We start from the raw sequence: 22,082 nt of genomic DNA on the forward strand, positions 1-22,082 counted from the left end.
GTAAAGACCCATCAGGTAGAATGTGATCCACTGGTGCATTCAGAGTGTTCTGAACTGTTCTGTGAGGCACCAGCAGTATTAAGCTAAAATGATGACTTGCCTTCTGAACGCCAAAGACTGACTATGAAGGGCAGAGAGTGGGATGTGCAGTGTCAGTCCAGCCTGACCTGGGGAACCCCCCAAAGACTGCTGGATTTTACCTTTCTGAGTGTCAAGGTAATGAAGGAGCCTCTTTTGTAGAGGCTACAGAGCATGTGGCTTAGCTTTGCTTTTCCTGGTTTGGATCGTAGGAATCAATAGACTAACACCAACTTTGGCAACAAGTCATTAGAGAACTGTTTCTAATTTAGCATTATTAATCTGAGTCTGCAAAGTTGAGCTACAAACGGCTCAGTGAATGTAAACCCTTTGTCAACCAGAGAAATGTGGATGTGAGACTAAGGCTCCCAGAGAGACCAAATACTGTTAGGAACAAAAGCTTTATAGCAGTGACTGAGCCAAATATTGCTTTGTTTCTGGGGAAAACAAATTTGAATTAACCAGCAGGCTGTAATTATGCTGCAAACAGCTTGAGACCTCTGCTAGTTGTTAAAGAAGGAGTTTTGAGGAGAGTGTTTCCTGGGTGCTCACCCTTGGGAAGTCCTCTGAAACAGCTGGTGATGTTGCGCAGTCCTCCACTGCCGGCTTTGTGGGACTTGGTTTTTGTGCTGCCTTCGATCACAGTGTGGCCTTGTTAGGGAGTGATACAGAAAGTCAAGTGATGCTGGGAATAGGCTCATTTCTGTGTTGTACCTTCAATTTACGTGTTTCTAGCTGCATTCATGGCATCGTGGGTTTGCATGCTTGGGCAGACACTTTTTGTCAAGGTGGTTGTGGCTGAAGTGCTTGGCTGTGTTAATAACAGAGTGAAAAGAAAGGTTAAAAGCTTGGCAGTTTCGCACTAGTCTTGAGAACTTGGCTTCTAGAATAGCTTAAGTAGGTTCCCTTGAGCTTGGCTGTGGTTGAACAAGGTTCTGTGTCACAGAGCCACAGCCTGGTTTGGGTTGGAAGGGACCTTAAAGCTCCTCCAGCTCCAGCCCCTGCCATAGGCAGGGACACCTTCCATTAGAGCAGCTTGCTCCAAGCCCCTGTGTCCAACCTGGCCTTGAACACTGCCAGGGATGGGGCAGCCACAGCTTCTCTGGGCACCCTGTGCCAGCGCCTCAGCACCCTCTGAAAATGAAGTTACCTTTTTTAACAGGAGCTTGTAACTTCATTCCCTTCTGGTAACAGTAACCAAGAAAACTACCCAAATCCATAGTTTGTTAATGGTTCCGTGTAAAAAAAAATCACAGGAAAAGTTTCTATAGGGAATGCAAGTTCACATTTTAAAGTGGATGTGTGACTCCAGCTGAAAGAGAGCACACAGACAAAAGATCATTTTTATTCCGATCAAGTCAACTCCTCCCTAAACAGACCAAGCAACATGTTCACCAAAAAAATAGTCCTTGCTCTGGGGACGTCCAGGTCCTGGCACAGGCTGCTGCTGGAGACCCCTAAGGAGGATGAAGACAAGAGCATCACTAGAAGGCAGGAGCTGAATCACCATGGGATACACACAAAGGGTCAGGAAGAGCAGTCGTGCTTTTCTTTTCTTATGAGCACTAGTGTTATGCGAGCAGCCTCAGGTGTCACTGGGTTTCCTGAAGAGTTTAAAGGCAGTTTTTAACGGATGAACTAGAGGCTGAAAATGTAAATAGAAACGCTTTTTACAAGGGCACGTAGTGACAGGACAAGAGGGAATGGCTTGGAGATGAGCTCTTTGGCAGAAGCTTGTCCCTGTGAGGGTGCTGTAGCACTGGCACAGGTTGGCTCCCAACCCAAACTGGGATTCTGTGACTGTGATAATAAGGATTTCCATCAATTGTATAGGTAGAAGCTTTGGAATGAAAGCTATGTGAAATACTGGGATTGTGTAATTTGTTCATCTACATTATATTACTATCTAAATTTCTTAATATAAGCACTATGAGATTTTCTTCTATGCAGTACCGCTCCATCAGTTATGCTTATTGAGTTCCTGGGTGGCTGTGTAATTTGTTGGGGAATTCCTAAATTCATTACTCACCAAGCTTAACATCTGTTCCTAATGAGAGGACTGTAAAAATAATCAATACTTTCATTATTTTTTTGGCAGACTAAGCATAGTACGGTGCTTCTTTGCAGATTATGCATGCAAAGTAAAGAATTACTCTATATCTAATAGTAAATAGAAGTTTCATCGTATTTCACTGGCCTTCTCATTAGTAGGTTCATTACCAAAATCCATGCATAGCTGTGTGTATAGGAAAGCCCTGTAATGCACCAGCATTTTTGATAAAGCCTAAAATAGGAAAGATTTGTCTGTAATAAGAATATCTTCATACACACTTGAAATGTGGTTCTTTGTTTGCTGACAAATTCCAGGGTAGTGGCACATGCCAGGCGTGATTGCTGAAGATGCTGTTTACCAGTGACCAGAGCACTTGCAGTCATGGTTCATTGAACAGTAATTTGACAGAGAAAATAAGGTTATAATCCTTTCAAAAACAAGCTATTGAGCTTCACCCAATGAAGAATTCACTGTGTAGCCAATATGGCTTTGGCAGGCTTTTACTGAGTTATGTAAAGTCTGTGGGTTTTAAATAAATCAGAGAACACGCACTCTGAAATAGCCCTAGCTGTAGGCTGATCTCCTTCCTTTGCTTTCAAAGGCTGCGTTATGCTCTGACAAACAGATCAATGCTTTCCCCATGTAAATGAACCAACTCCTAATAATATTCACAGTCACCTTGTTCCTGTTGCATCAGAATGAGTTCAGCTACTTCTGAAGAAAACATCATCACTGAACACTGTTTTATTCCCTTCATCCACTGAACTCCATCCAAAATGGCAACAACATAATTTGAATCTTCTAGTTGAGAGGAAAAACTTGTCTTAGTTTCCAGAGCCCCCTGCTCCTCATGGGTCACCTGGGTGCATATGGACCGTTTTAACAGGTTAGTATTTGCTTAGTGCTTTAGAAAGCAGTTTGTCTTTGCATCCCATTGTGACTCCAGCCAGTTAACAAATATTTGTCAGTACTTGCTAGAAGGTTCCAATACTTCCAACAGCCTTTGCAGGAAGGTACAGATAGCAGTTCCACAAGAGATGGGGGAAGCCTTCAGTGAAGGGTAGAGGGAGCTGGATTGACATCCTGGGTCTGAGCTCAGGGTCTCATGTCCCATCCCAGTCACTGGGGTAGTGGCTCTCCTGCTGGGTACATGCTGCAGTTTCTCCACACTTCACTTCAGGCAACCTGCAGAGATAGTTGCAGAACTGGAAGCAGTGAACGACACAAGTCCTGTAGATACTCAGGTCAATCTGTGTGTTCTCAAGTTGCTCACTGGCATCCTCCTGGAATACAGAGCTCTGGGTTTTTCTTGTGTGCGATGCAGTGCTCGGGTGTTGCCTTTGCTTTGTGTCTGGTACCAACATGGTGTGGAGGAGCTGCTGGGTTTTCACTGTGTCTTACAAAGATGGGTCCTCTGCTTGTGTGAAGATAAATGCTGAAAGAGGAACAAAGCCTCTGACAAACTGGTCACTGCTGGTCACTCCTGGTGAGCATCCCAAGGCTGGATCGCAGGATCAGTGCGCTCTCGCCAGCTCTTAGTGCGATTAATGCCCTTGATGGAAAACGGTGCTTGGCCTTCCCAAATGGGGAAGCTGTAAGGCTATGATCAACCTGCTCCAGTGGAAGGTGTCCCTGCCTGTGGCAGGGGGCTGGAACTGGATGAGCTTTAAGGTCCCTTCCAACCCAAACCCGTCTGGGATTCTGTGGTAATCTCTTCTGCAGGAGAGCATCAAGATGGGAGCTGCTGAGCTGACGTGTGTGCTGTGGGCATAAGACAACTGCCTGGGATGGACTGAAAATGAGGCAGAGAAGTGCCATGTTGTAGCCACACCTAACATGTCAAGGGTGTGCTGACAAGTACTGCGAGTCCTTTGAAATCTGTGGTACTCTCTGGTGCTGTAGAGGACCACTGAGGACAAAGCTTGGGAGGTTTTGTGCAATGTGGCCTGTTCAGTACAACACTTCCATTCTCACTGCTGTTCTTGGACCAGATGGATCCTGGTGAAGGGCTTTGTACAGGTTAGGAAGTCTGCTGGCTGTCAGGAGCTGAAGTAGCGTGGGGCATGGGCAAGCATGGTAAAACCCCCACTCCAAACAGCGAGGGGGTCGGTTTACTTGTATGGTTATTTTCCCAATGGTTTTAACCTACGTGTACATCTTCTGTTTACTTCTGAGTTCAGAAACAGTGTTTGAAAAGCCCCTCGGTGTAATGGTGATCTGACCTGACATTTCAGGAGCACACAGTCAGGTCCAGGCTAGTTGGAGCTGTGCTTCCTTCCCACCCACACTTCCAAGTCTTCCCATGTTATCTTCTGTTTCTTCTCAGAAAGACACGTACAGATTTAGAGCCTGGGTATCCTTTGAAGTTATGTCAGGCTCTTCCCTTGATGTGATTGGATTAAAACTAAAACAAATAAACAACGAAAAGCCCCAAACCACCCCAGAACAAAGGGAACAGAGCCAGCAACTGCTTTGCTGCAGGGCTCCATCCTCGGCTGCGTTTGTGGGATGCCAAAGGTAGTTTGGAGAGCTCAGGTGCAGCCTGTATAACAGTATTTCAATTACACTATGGATTTGCTTTCTAAAGTAGATAATTCTGTTTCCAAAAGGACATGGTTCTTGCATGCTGCAGTACACCCACATTTGTGAATTCCTTTCAGATGTGTGAGCACGGGGTTGCTGCGTTCAAAGTCAGAGCTCTTTGGATGTTCCCTCGTTCCTGCAGTCTGTTATGTCTGTGTGCATAAAATCTCCCTGCCTGAAACCCGTGTGTGCTGTTGGATGGTGAATTTGTTCTGAGCACATTACGTAGCTGACCTTATGTCCTTGTGGGTTTGAACGAGGCACATCAGTGCTCTCAGGGGAACGTGGGTTTCAGAAGCTGCTCTGTGTAGTCCATATTCCCAAAGAAGGGGGCGGGGGGCTGTGTTTTCTCTGGAAACAGAACCGATTTGGGTCTTGGAAATATGAAATTTACTTTTCATCCTCAAATCCCCAATTTGTCCTTAAGCAAATGGGCTGGGGGGAGTTTTAGCACATTCCTGCCACTTATTGACAGTGATCTCTGAAACCGCCTTGGAGGCCAGTGTCTGAACGTGCACGTTTAAATCTTGACAATCTGATACAGCAATTGTATCAAAGTGCCGTGAATCCTTTGTGAAATGTGGAGTCTTTCTGAGTAACGAAGCTGCCCTCGTCTGTGGATGAGCAGCTTCTGTTTGCTAATGTTTGTGTGTATGTGCATTATACCACAGTGCAGTGCTAACAGTGCATTAGATCACAGCAGTCACGGGAAGTGGTTGTCGTTAATATTTCTGGAGATGATCACTATTTATAATAGTGGCAGCGTAGGGGAGCTGGACTCTCATATGCAGATCTCTTTATACAAATCTCATTTGCATCTCAAGATTAAAATGGAAGGCTAAAAATAGCGCAGCAATTCCAGAACAGTTCTACCTAAAATTAGCCCTTCCCATCTAGATGGGGGCAGGAATTGCTTGGCATGAAAACCAGAAGTGTTGACTTCACACTAACACGTTTTAACTTAAAAATGCTGAAGTGGTTGCCTGCAGGAGCAGGATACTGGATGTCCTAAGGAAGGAGTTGTTGTGGGTTAGCTGAGAGTTACAGCTCAAAACTCTGATATATATATTATGTTCATACTTGAGCAAGATAACACAAGCCATTGAGAGTGAAATTACTGAACTTTGATATTACAACGAGACTTTCAATCTTTTAGCTTTCCTTGGCAATCTGGGATTTTTCTGGATGAAGGCCCTGCAAGAATCCTACAATAGTGGAAGCGCACGTAGGAATGAAACGATGTGCATGGGGTAGATATCATTTCAGCTAATTTAATTAGCTGTTAATGCTAATTTAATGCTGTTAATACTTCACTTTCCTAGATCAGCTGAAGGGGGGACCACTATGGACTGAGTCCATCATCTGCCGATGTTTGACTTGTGCTGTTATGTATGCTTCAGGGAATCAGCTAGGTTGGAAAAGACCTTTAAGATCACCAAGTCCAATCCAGAAGACTGTGGGTTTAGTACGCAAGAGCACTGAATGACAATGAGTTTGGGCTTAAGGCTTCTTTGTTCTGATCTCCTCAGATCTCTGGTGGAAGAGGAGGATCCTCATATGAAAGTGTCTCTTGGCAGCAGCGATATGGGCGTCTCTGCCCATCTGCAGTCTTCGAAGACAGGGACCACGCGGTTTTTCACCAGCAACACTCACAGTTCTGTGGTATTACAGGTATGTAAATACTCTTGTGTCACTGTGGATCTGCAGCAGAATTTGGGCTGCTCCTCTCAATAGACCAGTAATTCCTAAAAAGCCTCACAAAACAATGGACATTAGGCAGTGCTGGCAATGCCCACAGGGAGGCATGTCCTGGAACTTCTCCTGGAATTAAAGGGCTCACTTTTACCAGCAGCTTGGAGAATGAAGCTGCCCGGTGTGCTTTGCATTCCTCAGCCACGTCTAGTAAATAATAACAATTATTCTACTTTATATTTTTATTTAGGACAAGGGGTGATGGGTTTAAACTGAAACAAGGAAAGTTCAGGTTAGATATAAGGAAGAAGCTCTTCCTTGTGAGGGTGCTGAGGCGCTGGCACAGGGTGCCCAGAGAAGCTGTGGCTGCCCCATCCCTGGCAGTGTTCAAGGCCAGGTTGGACACAGGGGCTTGGAGCAAGCTGCTCCAGTGGAAGGGGTCCCTGCCCGTGGCAGGGGTTGGAGCTGGAGGAGCTTTAAGGTCCCTTCCAACTCAAACCATTGCTTGTTTTCCAATGAATAATTAATTATTGAATATATTGGAGATTATGGTTGTAAGGTGACAAAGTATTTCCATAAGGGAGACAAAGGAGATTCCTACTCTCCTCCCAGATCAAGTGGATCTTTGCATTGTGCTCTTCTTGCAGGGTTTTGACCAGCTGCGGGTGGAAGGTTTGCTTTGTGATGTGACACTTGTCCCGGGGGATGGCGATGAAGTGTTCCCAGTCCACAGAGCAATGATGGCTTCTGCCAGTGACTACTTCAAGGCCATGTTCACAGGTGGGGTTTTTGTTGAAGTACCACATGCTGCTCCCCCTGATTTGTCCCAGCAGTGGCTCTGAGACGTGTTAAGAGTTGTGTGAATCGGTCCAGGACTGCAGGCAGCTCTGTGTGGTTGGGTGGCATCTGGGCTTCTAAATTGAACTTGAAAGTTCTATTTGGATTTTATCTAAGTTGATGAACTCAATCAAAATGATCAGATCAACCTACTACCTCCATGTCTTTTTCAGGAGGAATGAAGGAACAGGATTTAATGTGCATTAAGCTTCATGGTGTGAATAAAATAGGCCTAAAGAAGATCATTGATTTCATTTATACTGCAAAACTTTCCCTTAACATGGACAACCTTCAGGACACCCTGGAAGCTGCCAGTTTTTTGCAGATTTTACCTGTTTTGGACTTCTGTAAAGTGTTTCTTATCTCTGGGGTAAGAATTATGCCTTGTTTCACACTTATAATGATTAAAGCCTCAGTATGGTTTTTAACAGTTCAAGTGAAATCTAAAACTTGTCGTAATTCACCATTTGGATTCACAGAGGACAGGCTTGCTTTGTAGCTTTTCTCCTGAGTAGCATTTACAGTTTGAGTTTGATATAAATTATATCACATTAAAATTCTTCTAATTCCTCTGTGTGATTGCAGTGGTGATCCTCACAGCTCCGAGATTCGTTAGGAGATGCCCTCACACTTCAGATCCTTCCATAAGAAAGCTACTCAGTGAGTTAAACTAAACAACAATAAAAATAATAGGAGAGTCAGGTGCTGTTGCTCCCTGTTAATGCACTTCTTGAAATCTTTTTGCTTTGAGGAATGAAGCCCTCAATTGTAATGGTCTCTGTGATGATCTTTACATCTTCTTTGTAAACCAGTGAGCTTGCTTACGGTCCTTTAGAATGATGTATCCTCTATAGGGATGATACAGAAACGTTGGTTATATGAGAGAAGGATCTGTAAGGGTTTTATGTTGATTGCCATATTTTGCTAGAACTAAAAATGCCTTTGAATGCCTACTGGGAAATACTGTTTCACAATCACCAAAATAAGTGCTTTTGTAAGCAGGGGATAGCCGCAAAGTAGCAATCCTCTCCTCCTCCCCTCTACCCATAACGGGTAGTTAAAGGAATAATACGTACATAACATGATTGCTTTTGCGCAATAGGAGCGAATAAAAAGCTTGCCCTGCAAAGCTGTTTTGTGTAGTTCCAGTGTAGTCCAGTCTATGGTTTAGAGTTGCCCTGTTCATTTTTATTTATTATAGGGATTGTGAGGCAGGGAGTCACCATCCCTGCAAGTGTTCACACACCGTGGAGCCGAGGCCCTCAGTGCCATGGGTTAGTTGCAGCCTTGGCAGTGCTGGGGAGGGGTTGGACTGGATGAGCTTAAAGGTCTTTTCCAACCCAAGTGGTTGTATGACTTTATGTAAGAGCTCTGCTCTGCTGTCAAAGCACTTCTGCCTAGAGAAAACACTGGCGTTATTGCTAATGCTTCCTGGAGGTTTGCAGATGTTAATTGCTTATATATCTCACTGGGAATCTTACCTTCCCTGGAACAGGGAAACTGGTGAGTTCAATGTGAATTATAATATTTGGAATTCAGCTTTCTGCTAATCTGTAATGAGAAATAAAGCAGCAGGTATTCCTGTTGCTGCTTCTGTGTTAGTGTACTTTTCCCTTGCCAGAAGATGCATCTGCATAAGTGCCAGCTTGGAATAGCGTCTCAGTGGTGTTTTGAACTGGGGCTTTGGAGCAGCCTTCCCCTGGAGTGAATGAGCCCCAGGGACATTGTGTTGCCCCTTCTCTTCACTGGGTAGGGCAGCTCCTGCTTGATTTTGCTTTCTTGGGGAAAGAGCTTCTTTCCTCTTAAATAGTGTGATTTGGGATATTTTTTTTTCATTGCTTAAGAAAGCCTTGTGTTCTGAAGCTTCTTGATCTTCTGATGCTGACTCAGTCACTGGTTTGGTTCAAGTAAGAAGCGTCTGATTTTGACGCTGTGTATTGGAAGGATCATTAAGATCATTCTCTTAATTTTATGGATTCTCTCTGAAATACTTTGATTTATACCAGTGTCTGAGGGGACACAATCTCATCCACTGTATAAGTGTAGAGGAAGTACGAAGCCAAGTTTGTGCTGTGAGCGTGCTTGTGTTCTCAGCATCCTCGTATAAAGAATTTTTGACCGTGCTTTTGAATTTGTTGGAACAGGAACAAGAGTTGGTGAGCAAATGGTTGGGTCTTTGTCATTTTAATTACCATGTCTGAGTTGGACAAAGATTATTCCCTGTTCTACTGGTTTCGTGCCATTTTTGAAGCATTTCTGTAATTTAAATGAGTTTTCAGAGTGAGTCTTGAGCTTATTTCTGCTGACATTAGCATCCAAGAGCTGACATGACCATTCTCAGACACATGCTTAATTGTCTTGGGAGTCCATTATTAAAGAGATTATAGAAGTCAGTTTATGTCAAACATCATATAACTGTGTTACTTCAGAAGAGGAGATTGGAAATATTTACAAAGGAAAACATAAGCTTAAGGTAACAGCTTAATTTGTGTAAACCATAGCGAGACCTTCAGAGAATGGTGTATGTTGTAGTTGATTTGTAAGTGATCTTTTATGTGTTCTGCATTTGCACCCCTATTGTCAAATAGCCCATTGCTGTGATCATTGATGGGGCTTGGGACAACCTGGTCTAATGGAAGATGTCCCTGCCTGTGGCAGGGAGTTGGAACTGGATGAGTTTAAAGGTCTCTTCCCAGCAAAAAACCTTTCTATGATAACTGGCAAATTGGCTAATATTTGGAGTCAATATTTGGGAGTCCTGTCTTGCCCCAGGAACTTGGTGAAGGAGGGTGGAGCAAAATGGTCTCAGTTTTGTGGGAGTGTGGGATGCAGCGTCAAGGCTCTGCCAGCCACCAGCAACTCGCCTTTTCTGATGTGAGGGTACGACTGATGCTGGTCAAGTTTCTGTGTTGTTATTTCTGGACTTCCTCTAAGGGAGCCCACAGAAGAATTGAGGATTTCAAGGAAATGCAAGCTCTATTAAACTTAGCCCCCCTGAAGCACCATCTGAAGTGCTCCAGTGTCTAACAGTCACTGAAACAGACACCTCAATGGTCTCGAGGGCTTGATTTTCTGTGCCTGTCATTTATTGCAGTCCTCCAAGGTTCTCATTTTGCTCTGTGGCCAGTTATGCAGCATGGTGTAGGCAGTGAAGTTTTAGCAGAGCTTAGGAATTGATGCCTTCAAATTGCAGTGAATGAAGTCATCTGCTTTCTCACGGAAATCCTTTGGCTTTTGCACTTGGGTTCTCAGGCTGCAGTAACGCTGTGCTGGCCTTCACCTGTCCTTTTGTGAAAGCTTATTAGTGTTTTCTAGAACTTCGACTTCTGCTCTGTAGTGAGCAGTTCCAGTGAGCAGTGTGACTGAGCAACTCTGCTTAGCAAAGCCCAAATCAAATCGGGTTCATGTAAAATCCTTCATTTCTCCTGAAGCTGCTGAGCTGTTTGACCAGTTGCAGCATTTAGGTCATCCTGTGCAAGGATCTATAGTTCCTGGATTCGCTCTACAGCCAGGCTTACATTTCCACTCCTCCCATTCACCTCAGTGGGATTTCCAGAAGCAGTGCTTCCTTCTGGTTGTCGATGAGCTCTGGATTGACTGATTTCCATAGAGAACCATTCTGTGCCTCTCACAGGTACCAAAGCATAGGCAAACTGTTGGGTTTTTTGTTTATTGGTTTTTAAATTGACACTTGAGTAACTGAAGTATTTAAGTGTTTAAGTAGCATTATTGTACTTGAATGCTGCCCAATTTTGAATATTTAAGTCAAAGTAACTATTGCATTTCATTATGAAGGATGATTTCTTGGCTCAGGACTTGAATCTCTAGGGTATATGTTGTTATGACTATGAAGTCTTTGCAATATCATTTAGCCTGGTACATTGATTGTTATGTTAGAGCACAGTGAAATTAGTAATAGTACTTTTGCCAAGGAAAGTAACATTTAAGAAGATACTTGATATGGTACCTTGATTGGAGGTGAGTGCTGGCATTTGTTAGTGAGCCAAAGTGCACAATGGAGTACTTGCAGTCATAGTATGGAAATAACAACCCTGAGTGTGGTACAATTCCAGTGGCTTAATTAAGGCAATATAAAGTGAATTTTCTAAGAATTAGGGGTGATTGGAAACTGCTGATACCGTGTTCTTCAGTCATCGACTGTGTATAAAATGTCAGTACATTTCTCAAATGTAAGTATTCCAGGATTGCGTTCCATTGCATAGATTTACAGTATAACATGATGAGGATAATACAGCAACTAGGTGTGTGCTTGGGCACTTCATAACAGGCATGTGTCCTGCAGTAGGTCTAAGTGCCTCACTGCAACCTGAATACTGTGGACCAAGGCCAGGTTGGCCAGGTTCGGAGCAAGCTGCTCTAGTGGAAGATGTCCGTGCCTGTAGCAGGGGTTGTTGAAGCTGGATGAGCTTTAAGGTCCCTTCAACCCAAACCGTTCTGTGACTCTAAATTAAAAATCCTAAACTGAAATGTACAGAAATGAGGTTGACGAAGACTCAAACAGTTAAAGTAAAAAAAGCTTCTTCAGCATCAGTGAATGTTTTATAGGTCACTGCTGGCTGATGTCATCGTATTTTGATATAAACAATATGGTCTGTCTTGCAATACAAAAATGATTTCCATCTGTATCTTGCACACATATTTTTGTAATAAGAACTCCTGGCAGTCTGCACACGTTCATTATAGATAGGACCTGATTACAGGATTGCTGTTCCTGGAGATGAAGAATACGATTTGAACCTTTGACTTTCTAAAGGCATTTTGGGATGTGTGAGCGAAGACCTCGGATGGCCTAATGCAAATCAGTTTCTAGTGAATTAAAGAAAATCTCCTGTTCCCATACTCATTAGACCCTGAAGTTGTGTAGTATTAAAGGGCAGTGATCAGATTGAGTTATACAGTATTTAAATCTTGTAATCTCTGTCATGCCCAGAAGGTCACTTGAAGGTTTGTGCATCCTTAGGCTGCAGTCAGGTCATAGTCCTCAATCGTTATAATCTTTTTAAAAATAACCATGAGATTTGGAAGCTTAAATTCTTTGGGCATTGCAGATATAATGAGAATCACAAAATTGTGGAAGTCATTGACCTTGAGGAAGATTGATGTGCACAGAGGCTAGAAAACACATCTGTAAATGGGACTTGGGTTAGAATAAGGATTGAATGCTAAAAGTCTGCAATAATCAGCAAGAAGCATTTGAAAGTGGACTTGCCCTGCATATGTACCATCAAGCTGGCTGAAATCACTTGGTTGGCTACAGGGGAGACCTGCTTAAAGTTATATCCCTTTCCTGCAGTTGATTTCCTCCCTCAGCCTTAGGGCCCGAGTGACGTTAGAAATTTAGGAGCTGAAGATGTAAGAAAGGTAGATGCCGCAATAGCGTGAAAGAGATGGTCACCAAGAGATGGTCACCCAGGTGTTGAATTAAATGGGGGGTGAGCCATACAGCTGAAGTGGTTCATGTGCTGGGTATTTCTAGGGGAAATCCTCCTAGGTTGAGTATTTAAAAATAATAATGCTATTTACAACTGCTCTATAAAATCACTGCCTTCGTCTGAACTTTGACATGTATTGAATGTTGAGCATGTTCTGTAAGAGCACCATCTTGATTTACTAAAAATCTAATTTTGGTCATTTCTAAGGAATGTATTCATGGGATTAAACGCTGTAAATAGGTTGTCTGAAATGCGTCTTTGGCTGCATTATGACAATGCATTTTTAATAACGTTAGAAAATGTCCCATGGCAAGACCTACTTTTCCTTTATTCTGTGTAACCTTGGGCTGATCAGTTCTCCTTTAACTGTATTTTCCATGTGTCTGTCTCAAAGATGCTTGCAGAGCTTTTCAAAGATGAAGTGCTGTATAATTGCTTTGTACCAGCACTGTATAATGCATTTGACACAACATAGATCAGCTATTTTTTACTTGCCTCATTTCTTCCTTCAAAAGAAGGAGTAGGTTGGGTCTCCCCTTGCAGCCATGAATATTGCCACATCACATTGAACGTTTATTTGCTCATGTGTAAGTCACCTTGAGCACTGTGAAGCGTTGAAATGCTGCTGATTCTATAGTATTCATTACATTCTACATTGTCATTGAGACACCGAATTAAGGAAGTGTTTTGATTCCTCTGTCTGTTTACTTGATAGGTTTCCTTGGAAAACTGTGTGGAGGTTGGGCGCATTGCCAACACATACAACCTCACGGAAGTGGATAAATATGTTAATAACTTCATCCTGAAGAACTTCCCGGCGTTATTAAGTACTGGTGAATTTGTGAAACTCCCCTTTGAACGTCTTGCCTTTGTGCTTTCAAGTAATAGCCTTAAGCACTGCACTGAACTCGAGCTCTTCAAGGCAGCTTGTCGCTGGCTGCGGTATGAGGAGCCCCGGATGGAGTACGCTGCGAAGCTGATGAAGAACATCAGGTTTCCACTGATGACTCCCCAGGATCTTATTAACTATGTTCAGACAGTGGACTTCATGAGGACTGACAATACCTGTGTAAACTTGCTTTTGGAAGCCAGCAATTACCAAATGATGCCGTACATGCAGCCGGTGATGCAGTCAGAGAGAACTGCCATTCGGTCGGACAGCACTCACCTGGTGACCTTGGGGGGGGTGCTAAGGCAGCAGCTGGTTGTCAGCAAGGAGCTCCGGATGTATGACGAGAAGGCCCACGAATGGAAGTCCTTGGCTCCCATGGATGCACCAAGGTACCAGCATGGCATCGCCGTGATCGGAAACTTCCTTTACGTGGTTGGGGGACAGAGCAATTACGACACAAAAGGGAAGACGGCGGTTGACACGGTCTTCAGATTTGATCCTCGCTACAACAAGTGGATGCAAGTGGCATCTTTAAATGAGAAGCGCACCTTCTTCCACCTAAGTGCCCTCAAAGGACATTTGTATGCAGTTGGTGGTCGCAACGCAGCGGGTGAGCTAGGTGAGTGCTGCTCCCGAAGCATGGCTTCTGCCCTTGCTTCTTTGGCATGGAAATGCTATGCTGCCCCGAGAATGGGTGGAGAGGACACGAGTGGAAGGTGCTGCTGGGCACCTTCTGTCTGGAAATACTGCAAATACAGAGAGAAATGTGCCTGGATACTGTTAGTGTTAATTTCAGGAGGGCTTCCACAACAAAAATTCCAGATACGTGTACCTTGTGTATTGATGCGTAATATCCAGTGTCTTCACCTTTAGCATCAAACATGCAGTAAGGCTGTGGCTGCATGTGTAAGTGTGTGTACAGCAAACGCATACAAAACCCATCATGACTTCAGCTAAGAAACCAAACCCACTTGTTTCAGTCCTGAGCGAATCCTGACTTCCTGACTGAAACTCACTGGTGGGTGAAGGGTGCAGCTTTTCTGGAGTAGTCATTTTGGAAGGCTGGTGACTGGGTGATTCATGTCAGTCACAGATCCCTGAGGCTCGGCTCTCCTGACATTCTGTGCTTCTTAATTACTGAAAATACCTTCCCTGTGATTTTGAGACTACGTAGTTGTTGATGTGACCCTGTCCTGCTGCCTCCTTTCCCCCTTGCAAATGATGATTTGTTTTACTTGACAAAAAAATACCCCAAAACATTGATTTTGGGAAAATAATGTGGTTGGAAACAAAGAATAAGTAGATGGTAACTTGTAACGTAACAGAAGTCTACAGAGGATGGTCTATGTTAATGCACGGCGTTTTCCAGAGCCATAGTGGGTTACATTTGCAGTCAGCTCTCGGAGTGTACAATCAGTTGTAAATTTGTGCTTTAAAATGGAAATGTTGCAGTCATCTTGCTTTGGATTTTAGCATAATATTATATCTAAAGCAGATGTAATGTTACTTTGTTTGCTGCTTTCAGCCCAATACTTAACTGTGTCTTGTCAAGTCTTTGTGGCAAGCAGCTCTTGCTGCTGAGATGTATTTGTTAGAAACACATGGAGATCTTCAAGTGCAATGGGAAATGTGTTTAATAGAAACAACACAGAACCTAATCTATGCTGCAGCATCTGTGACTATTTTAATGAATCCGTCTCAGTCATTCACACATGCACTTTGTTTCATGATCATATCACAGTCTGTCTTAGGAAACATAGTGCATTGCTTCCACTACGCAAACTGGGCTGGGTTTGCTAGGAGTTGAAAATCCATTCTAATGTTTGATGAAATGGGATGTTTAAAAATGCCTCCTGTTTCCAAAAACCAAGGGAAACTGTGTTGCAGCAACTTGTTTTCTCTACACAGCCATGTTGTGATGCAGATCCTGAGGTTTTTCTTGCATGTCACTTTACATCCTCACAGCAAACAGGATACCAAATGTACAAACTGATGTGTCTTGATCTTTATCTTGAGCATCAGAAAACCTGCCTTCATCAAGCTATTTGCTAATGGTATGAATTGATGGCAGATAACCAGATTGCTGCCCCTGTGTCCTGCACCAGTGAAACAGAGCAGGATTATTAGAGTGTCTGTGAAAAAGTTTCAAGTCTGACCAAATGAATATGAAATAAGAGTGTCCCTGAGGCAGTGCTGTGTGTGCAGCCGGCTCCAAGTGCAGTGCTCTTCTTCAGTGAGATGAAGCAGTGTCATTCTGCTGACCTCAGCTCTTCTGCAGCTTTAATTAAAATACAAAATCTATCACCTGTCTGAAACTCTGCTGTAAAAAGCCCATTAAAATGCTGCAGTGCTTTCCACAGCCCTGAGGAACGTCACTGGATCATTCTGGGGGGAAGAGCACTCTATAAATGCTACATGTTGTAGCTGTCTGATGCTTTGATTTGGGGCTGCTTCTGTTTTCCTGTTAATTGTGAAGCAAGTCACTTTGCATTTTCATGTTTCTTTCATAAACCTTGACAGCCGAAGGATGAAATCCAGCTTCAACTTCCCCTTCTCTTCAGATGAGAGAAACTCTCAAGCTTTGCAGAGAAGAGAAGGTCAGATATGTGTTGGACAGGTATTAAAGAAGTTGCCCTTGGGTTCAAACTAATTTCAATCTCTTGTTAGAGAAGAAAAATTCCCCAAACCTGAATTCAGCTTTCCGGAAGATCAGCCCTTATGGAAAAGGGACAATGGGTTAAAGTTACTAAAATGAATTTCTTTCTTTCCTTTTCTCCTGCCATTTTCTGCAATGATGATTTCACTTTGTTGAGACCCTCTCTGCAGCCTTCCCAAAAGCGTGTTCATGTCTTTAAACTTCTGAGAACCTTGTAAATACCCCTTTCCACCTCAGCAGGATGTGCTTTGGTGGCAATAACGGCTGCTGTTTGAACAGCACGTGCCACTGGGGAACTTTGGGCTCATTGGTAAAGAGGAGTGGATGTGCACACGTGTGGTGCACGTCGCTCTGTGGTGAATGGATCTTGGAGATGAACTGAGTTGTGGTGGGGCTTGGAGCAACCGGCTCTATTGGAAGGTGTCCCTGCCCATGGCCGGGGGTTGGAACTGGATTATCCCTTATTTTGAAGTGGCTCCTTGCTGTGTTAAGAACAGAATTACTCAGGATTCTGTTTAATTTAATCAAATTGGTTTTGAGTTCTACAGAAGCAAGCTGCATTATAGAAAGAATAGACCAAAATGAAGACCTTGGCTTTGGGACATCACACATAGTTGCTAAGTGCTGCTGTAAGAAACCTCAAGACACATTAGAAGCTACTGACAGAGAAGTGCTAAATATCGTTGTTCTCCTCAAATAGCATCACAGCTGGTACTATAAAATGAGTGCAGGCTGAGCATCCCTTGGGACTGCCAAAGCTTTGTGTCTTTTTGAGGTTGCTTTAGTCTGTTAAGATGAGGGCTGTCCTCCCTGGGTTATGGTAATGAACAGATCAGGTGTTTCACTGTCAAACATAAATAAAGCTGATTTGAGTCATTCATGCTTGTTGGGAGGATGAATCCAGCAGTCTCCTGCCACACAGGACATACACTTAGGTTCAGTCTAGTGACAGTTCCTTTGTGCCTGTGAGCTGTGCTCTGTCTGCACATGATGTATAGACCTTCCTCGTGACTCTCTGCAATTGGTGGGCACCTTTAACAGCTGGAATTTTAAATGCTTGTTTCCTTTTCAGTGTGGAGGGAGATGTTGTCCAAGCAGCAATGGAATGACCTTGCAAGGGAACAGGGAGATGGCTCTATGAACAACCAAAGAAAACAGGAGGCTTTTATCAGCTTGAGTGACCAGTGCTGTGCTGTGGGGTAGATTTGAGGTTGGAGTTGGGGTGGTTTGTCTGAAATACTGTCAAACAGGATTGTGTCAGACAGTTTTGTCAGACTGTGCTTCAGGTGTACTGGCAGTGTTCAAGGGAGTGTTGAAGCCATATCAGACAGTGAGGGATCTTGGACTCAATGTCATCCTCTCTCAGACAACTGAAGTCTTTATGATGTGATGATAGTGATGGCAGCAGTGTGTACCAGCATCTGCGTGTGTTAATCTTCTCTTGCTAAAGTGATCTTTGCCTGGGGTTTCTCTCTTAAATGCAATCTGTAGTGCAGAGTGAGCTGAGTGGTTGTCCAGTATTAACATCCTGTTGATCTGGTTGTGGCTGGCTTTGCCATTGCTTTTCACATACTCTGCTCTTCCTGAACTCACAGTGTATCAGACATGGAAGCTCCTCACTTCAGCGCCTGGCTGGAAGCACTGTGGGCCAGAAGATGCCTTTGTTTTGGTGCAGGCAGACAGAATGATGATTTGGGTGCAGCAAGCAGCAGGTCAGCAGGGTCTGCTCCCAGGGGAGAGCTGGGACACCTATAATTACTTGCACATCAAATCTGGTTTTCTCTGTCCTTGGAATTTCTGCCCATCTTTGTTTTCTTCTGCCTGTTAAATAGAGCAGAGTAGAAAGGAGCTTTCCTTTTCTGAAAAGAATATTGCAGTGGGTGAATAATTTGTTCAAGAAAGGTTTATTTTGGGCAGATTCTGCATGTGGTGTCGAGATGGCAGCACACAAATACAACTCATGGTTTTAATTTTAGGTGTCATTTATGGGATCAGTTCTTTGTGCCTATACCTTTATTTGGGCAAGAGGTTGTCCCCAGCATTCACTGGCTTTGTGGCTGTGCAGGTCCTTGGTGGGGAGCAAAGTCTGCAGGTTATCAAGTGGGAAAACCACCGAAATATTCCAAGTCAAGCCTGACTTTAAACATCTTCATTCTAGAAGAATGCTTGAATGCCTTTTCATACCTTTCCTTGTGCAGACTTGGCTCTCCCTGTAGGTGTGTGTCAGGTGAAGGGCAGCTCCAGGCTCATTTCAAATGGCTGAGGTGGGAAACGTGGTGACAAGGAGGCTGGACTGTAGGAGAAGTGTTTAGTGAAGGACTGATCTCCTTGACTGAATGTGGGAGCTTGAATTGGTGACTTGCATATATGGGCTCTGTGTTGCTGAGGGAATGTAGGACAATGGGAGGTCAGTGGTGGCTGCCCCCTTGGAGGGCATTTCCGTGCGTGATACCAAGGAGGAAACCTGGCCTGGGTGGGATGCTGCTGAGGACCTGGGTTTGTTACGGTTACCGGATGAACTGATCCCCTTGGTGGTAGGTTTGACGTTCGTTCCCTCTCTGTGCGGCAGACACTGCTTGTACCCGAGGCAAGGGTTCAAAAGCTGAGCTCCCCCAGCTCCGCTGCCATTCCCACTGCTGTCCCGCAGGGCAGGTCCTGTGCTAAGTGGGAATGGGAATGAGGCAAGTGGAAGGCAAAGATGCAAGAGGGTTTTGTCTTCCTTTTTGCTCCTCTAGGACAAAGCTTGAGCTTTCCCTGTATCATGTCTCGACATAATGCTCAATAATTCCCTTGGCGCTCTCTCAGCTGAACAGTGTTTCTCATTGATGCTTCCTGTGTTCGTGAATATATTACTGCCACTGCACTTGAATCCAAACTGCCAGGCCAGCTTCAACAGCATTATATTCTCATCTCTTTTAAACAGCCACTGTGGAATGTTATAATCCCAGAATGAATGAATGGAGCTACGTCGCGAAGATGAACGAACCCCACTATGGGCATGCTGGAACTGTGTATGGGGGATTAATGTATATTTCAGGTAAGTAATTCCTATGATCACATTATCCCTCTGGAACAAGTACTTACCTGACTTCTCTTTCAGTGGGAGACAGTGAAAATTAGTCTCTGGTTGCAGTAGGTTTGCTGTGCTATGAGCAGTGCTGCAATTTCATATGAAGGCAGTCAAGCAGCAGATAGACTGCAGAGTCAGAGGAAGTTGGTTTAGATTAATATTATGCATTTACATGGTAAATGACAGCTCCGAATTCCAAAATAATTATTCCCTTTAACTGTCAGAATACATTTTTCTGTGGCAACACCACGCATGGACATTCACATAGTGATAACCATTGAACACATGCACTTTGAAACGTTTTGGGAAGCGTTGGTAATATTAATACTTTAAAGAAGAAAATCTGCTTTCATTGAGCTAATGGAAAAGGGGGAGCTCTCATCTTAATCTCAACACGTGAATGATGTCTATACTTGCTCTGGTCTTACATTTGTAATATGCTTGGTCCCAATGTCACTGAGGTTATAGTTTCATTCCAGCCTCTCCCAAACTGCAGCAATAGGTGTTCAGAGAACCTGCTGTCTGCTCAGTTTTGAAAGGAGGTTTGAGCGCTCTGCCAGTGATCTCTGCAGAGATCCAGAACTATGTATGTTCATCCCATGTTAAGGGATGGCCTCTAAGAACTGAGCTTATGAGGGTGAGTTATACTCTAACATGTGTTTTATTTCTCCAGGTGGAATTACCCACGATACTTTCCAAAAGGAACTTATGTGTTTTGACCCTGACACAGACAAATGGACTCAAAAAGCTCCGATGACCACAGTCAGAGGTCTGCACTGCATGTGTACTGTAGGAGACAAGCTGTACGTCATTGGTGGGAATCACTTTCGAGGCACCAGTGATTATGATGATGTTCTAAGCTGTGAATATTACTCCCCGACTCTAGACCAGTGGACTCCAATTGCTGCCATGTTGCGTGGGCAAAGTGATGTTGGGGTTGCTGTCTTTGAAAATAAGATCTATGTTGTTGGAGGATATTCTTGGAATAATCGGTGCATGGTGGAAATCGTTCAGAAATACGATCCAGAAAAGGATGAGTGGCACAAAGTGTTTGACCTTCCGGAGTCCCTCGGCGGCATCCGAGCCTGCACTCTCACCGTGTTCCCCCCGGAGGACAATACAGGGTCACCGTCCAGAGAGTCTCCTCTGTCAGCACCTTAGAACATCCCTTGACTTACGATGTAGTAACCCCTCTGCACTGCATCATGGAGTCTGTTCCTTCTCCTCAGTAGTTTCTGTTAGGCTTAGCCTACAGCATTTCGTATGGTTACTGGAAAGCAAAAAGACTCTGACATTATTTGTGCTGTTTGTTTGGCCTAGAATGTTTGTCAAGTGGTTCCAAACCCCCGTGTACTTACCTGAGCCAAATGTTTAACAAATGAGAAGATACTGTCTATAAAATGTATGCACTAGGTACGTTATTAATGTTGTGTATTGGGTGTGAGGTACCTTCTAGCTGACATTTGGAAGCCCAACGAGTTAAATTTGCATTGACCACGTTCTTTCACCAAATTTCAGAGTTGATTCCTTTTTCCTTCCCGTTTTGACCACAGGTGACAAGGGGAGGTAGGCCCACATTGATGTGAACTGCGACAGGGGGTTGCCAAGGGGCCTGAGCTACCTCCCTCTCTTCAGAGAGTCATCCTGACATATCTGTTTCCCCACCTGAGCTGTGGGTGCTTTCAGCGCATGAAGTTTCTGAGGCAGGGGGGAGAGAGAAAGTGAATTTAAACTATTGGCACTACACAGGGGCAGACCTTGCAGAGGCTGGGGGGGTTTTATAGCATACATCAAGTGTTTTTCCAGAGCCGGTTGAATGATGCTTCAAACAAAAGGTATTTAAGATGTTTGGGGTTTTTAATTTGGATTTTTTTCAGGACTTGGCTTCCGCTTGCATGGGAGCACACTGTTAACTAATGGGAATTCAGTGCAGTTGTATATTCTGCTGTATGCCTGTACTGAATATAGGTAGATAAGGGCTAGAAACATTAACTTAAGCCACTGAATTTGACCAAATTGTTCCATCGGATTGAATTGAATCTACCTTTTCTCCTTTGCTGTTGAGATAACTTGCATAACGTGTTCTCTGTATAGTCTCCGTTAATAAGGTTATTTAGCACAAGGTGCAGCTTCAGCAGGAGCTGCTTTTGCTCAGTGGACTTGGACTACCACGTTTTACCTTCTTTTGTTCAATAAAACTTTTAACTGCAGCTATTCGGTCTGAGCTACATCATTAGAGCACTGGGTTTGATTCCTCTGCCTCGTTGGCCCCAGGATGTGCATTATATCTGGGTGGGGAGGTTGGTTTGCTGGGAAACCACTGCAGATGTGATCACAGGGATACTCCTAAAGCATCCCAGGCAATATGAATTGTCACCTTGAGAATGCTCTTCTGATGCTGTGCCAAGCCCCAGATGGGAAATGTTGCTCTGTCGTTTCACCCTGTCTCAGTCATCGAGGTGTCCTGTGCTACTAATACATTTTTTTCCAGCTCAGAGGTAAGATTTTGAAGCCTACTTGAGTTTAAATCCCCTGAAACCCATTCCTGGTGTATTAATTAAACCAAAAAGTAGTTGAAGTAGTTGCAGCTCCTGTTGGATAATGTAGCTGTAAGCTGCTGTTTGTATGCTGGGGAAGAGGAGCTCCGCTGTTCCCTAAGGAATAGTGGGTGTTTTCACTGGTGTTCCTCGTTCAGAAGAAGCTTGGGGTGGGTTCTAACCACCTAACCATTATGAGATGGTTAGAAGGCAGGATGTTGCCCAGGGAAG

General features: G+C 43.9%; 1 protein-coding gene across 10 annotated transcripts in view; it reads left to right on the plus strand.

Annotated features, from left to right (window-relative positions):
• KLHL13 (kelch like family member 13) overlaps window positions 1–21,524 on the plus strand; it is a 59,511-nt gene extending 37,987 nt beyond the window's left edge. For 9 of the 10 annotated variants that reach the window (XM_062612781.1, XM_062612785.1, XM_062612788.1 and 6 more), the window contains 6 exons: window positions 6,244–6,385; window positions 7,054–7,186; window positions 7,417–7,613; window positions 13,412–14,207; window positions 19,168–19,281; window positions 19,988–21,524. In XM_062612781.1, the coding sequence (XP_062468765.1) occupies window positions 6,244–6,385; window positions 7,054–7,186; window positions 7,417–7,613; window positions 13,412–14,207; window positions 19,168–19,281; window positions 19,988–20,475 (1,870 nt within the window). In that variant the 3' untranslated portion in view covers window positions 20,476–21,524. Of the gene's footprint in view, window positions 1–2,828; window positions 3,018–6,243; window positions 6,386–7,053; window positions 7,187–7,416; window positions 7,614–13,411; window positions 14,208–19,167; window positions 19,282–19,987 lie in introns of all 10 variants that reach the window. The other variant, XM_062612790.1, reaches the window with a different exon arrangement.
• Window positions 21,525–22,082: the final 558 nt, after the last annotated feature.

This window comes from Pezoporus occidentalis, unplaced genomic scaffold (assembly GCF_034315485.1).
Source record: "Pezoporus occidentalis ecotype Australia unplaced genomic scaffold, CSIRO_AGI_Poc_V1 ctg161, whole genome shotgun sequence".
Taxonomy (NCBI): Eukaryota; Metazoa; Chordata; class Aves; order Psittaciformes; family Psittacidae; genus Pezoporus; species Pezoporus occidentalis.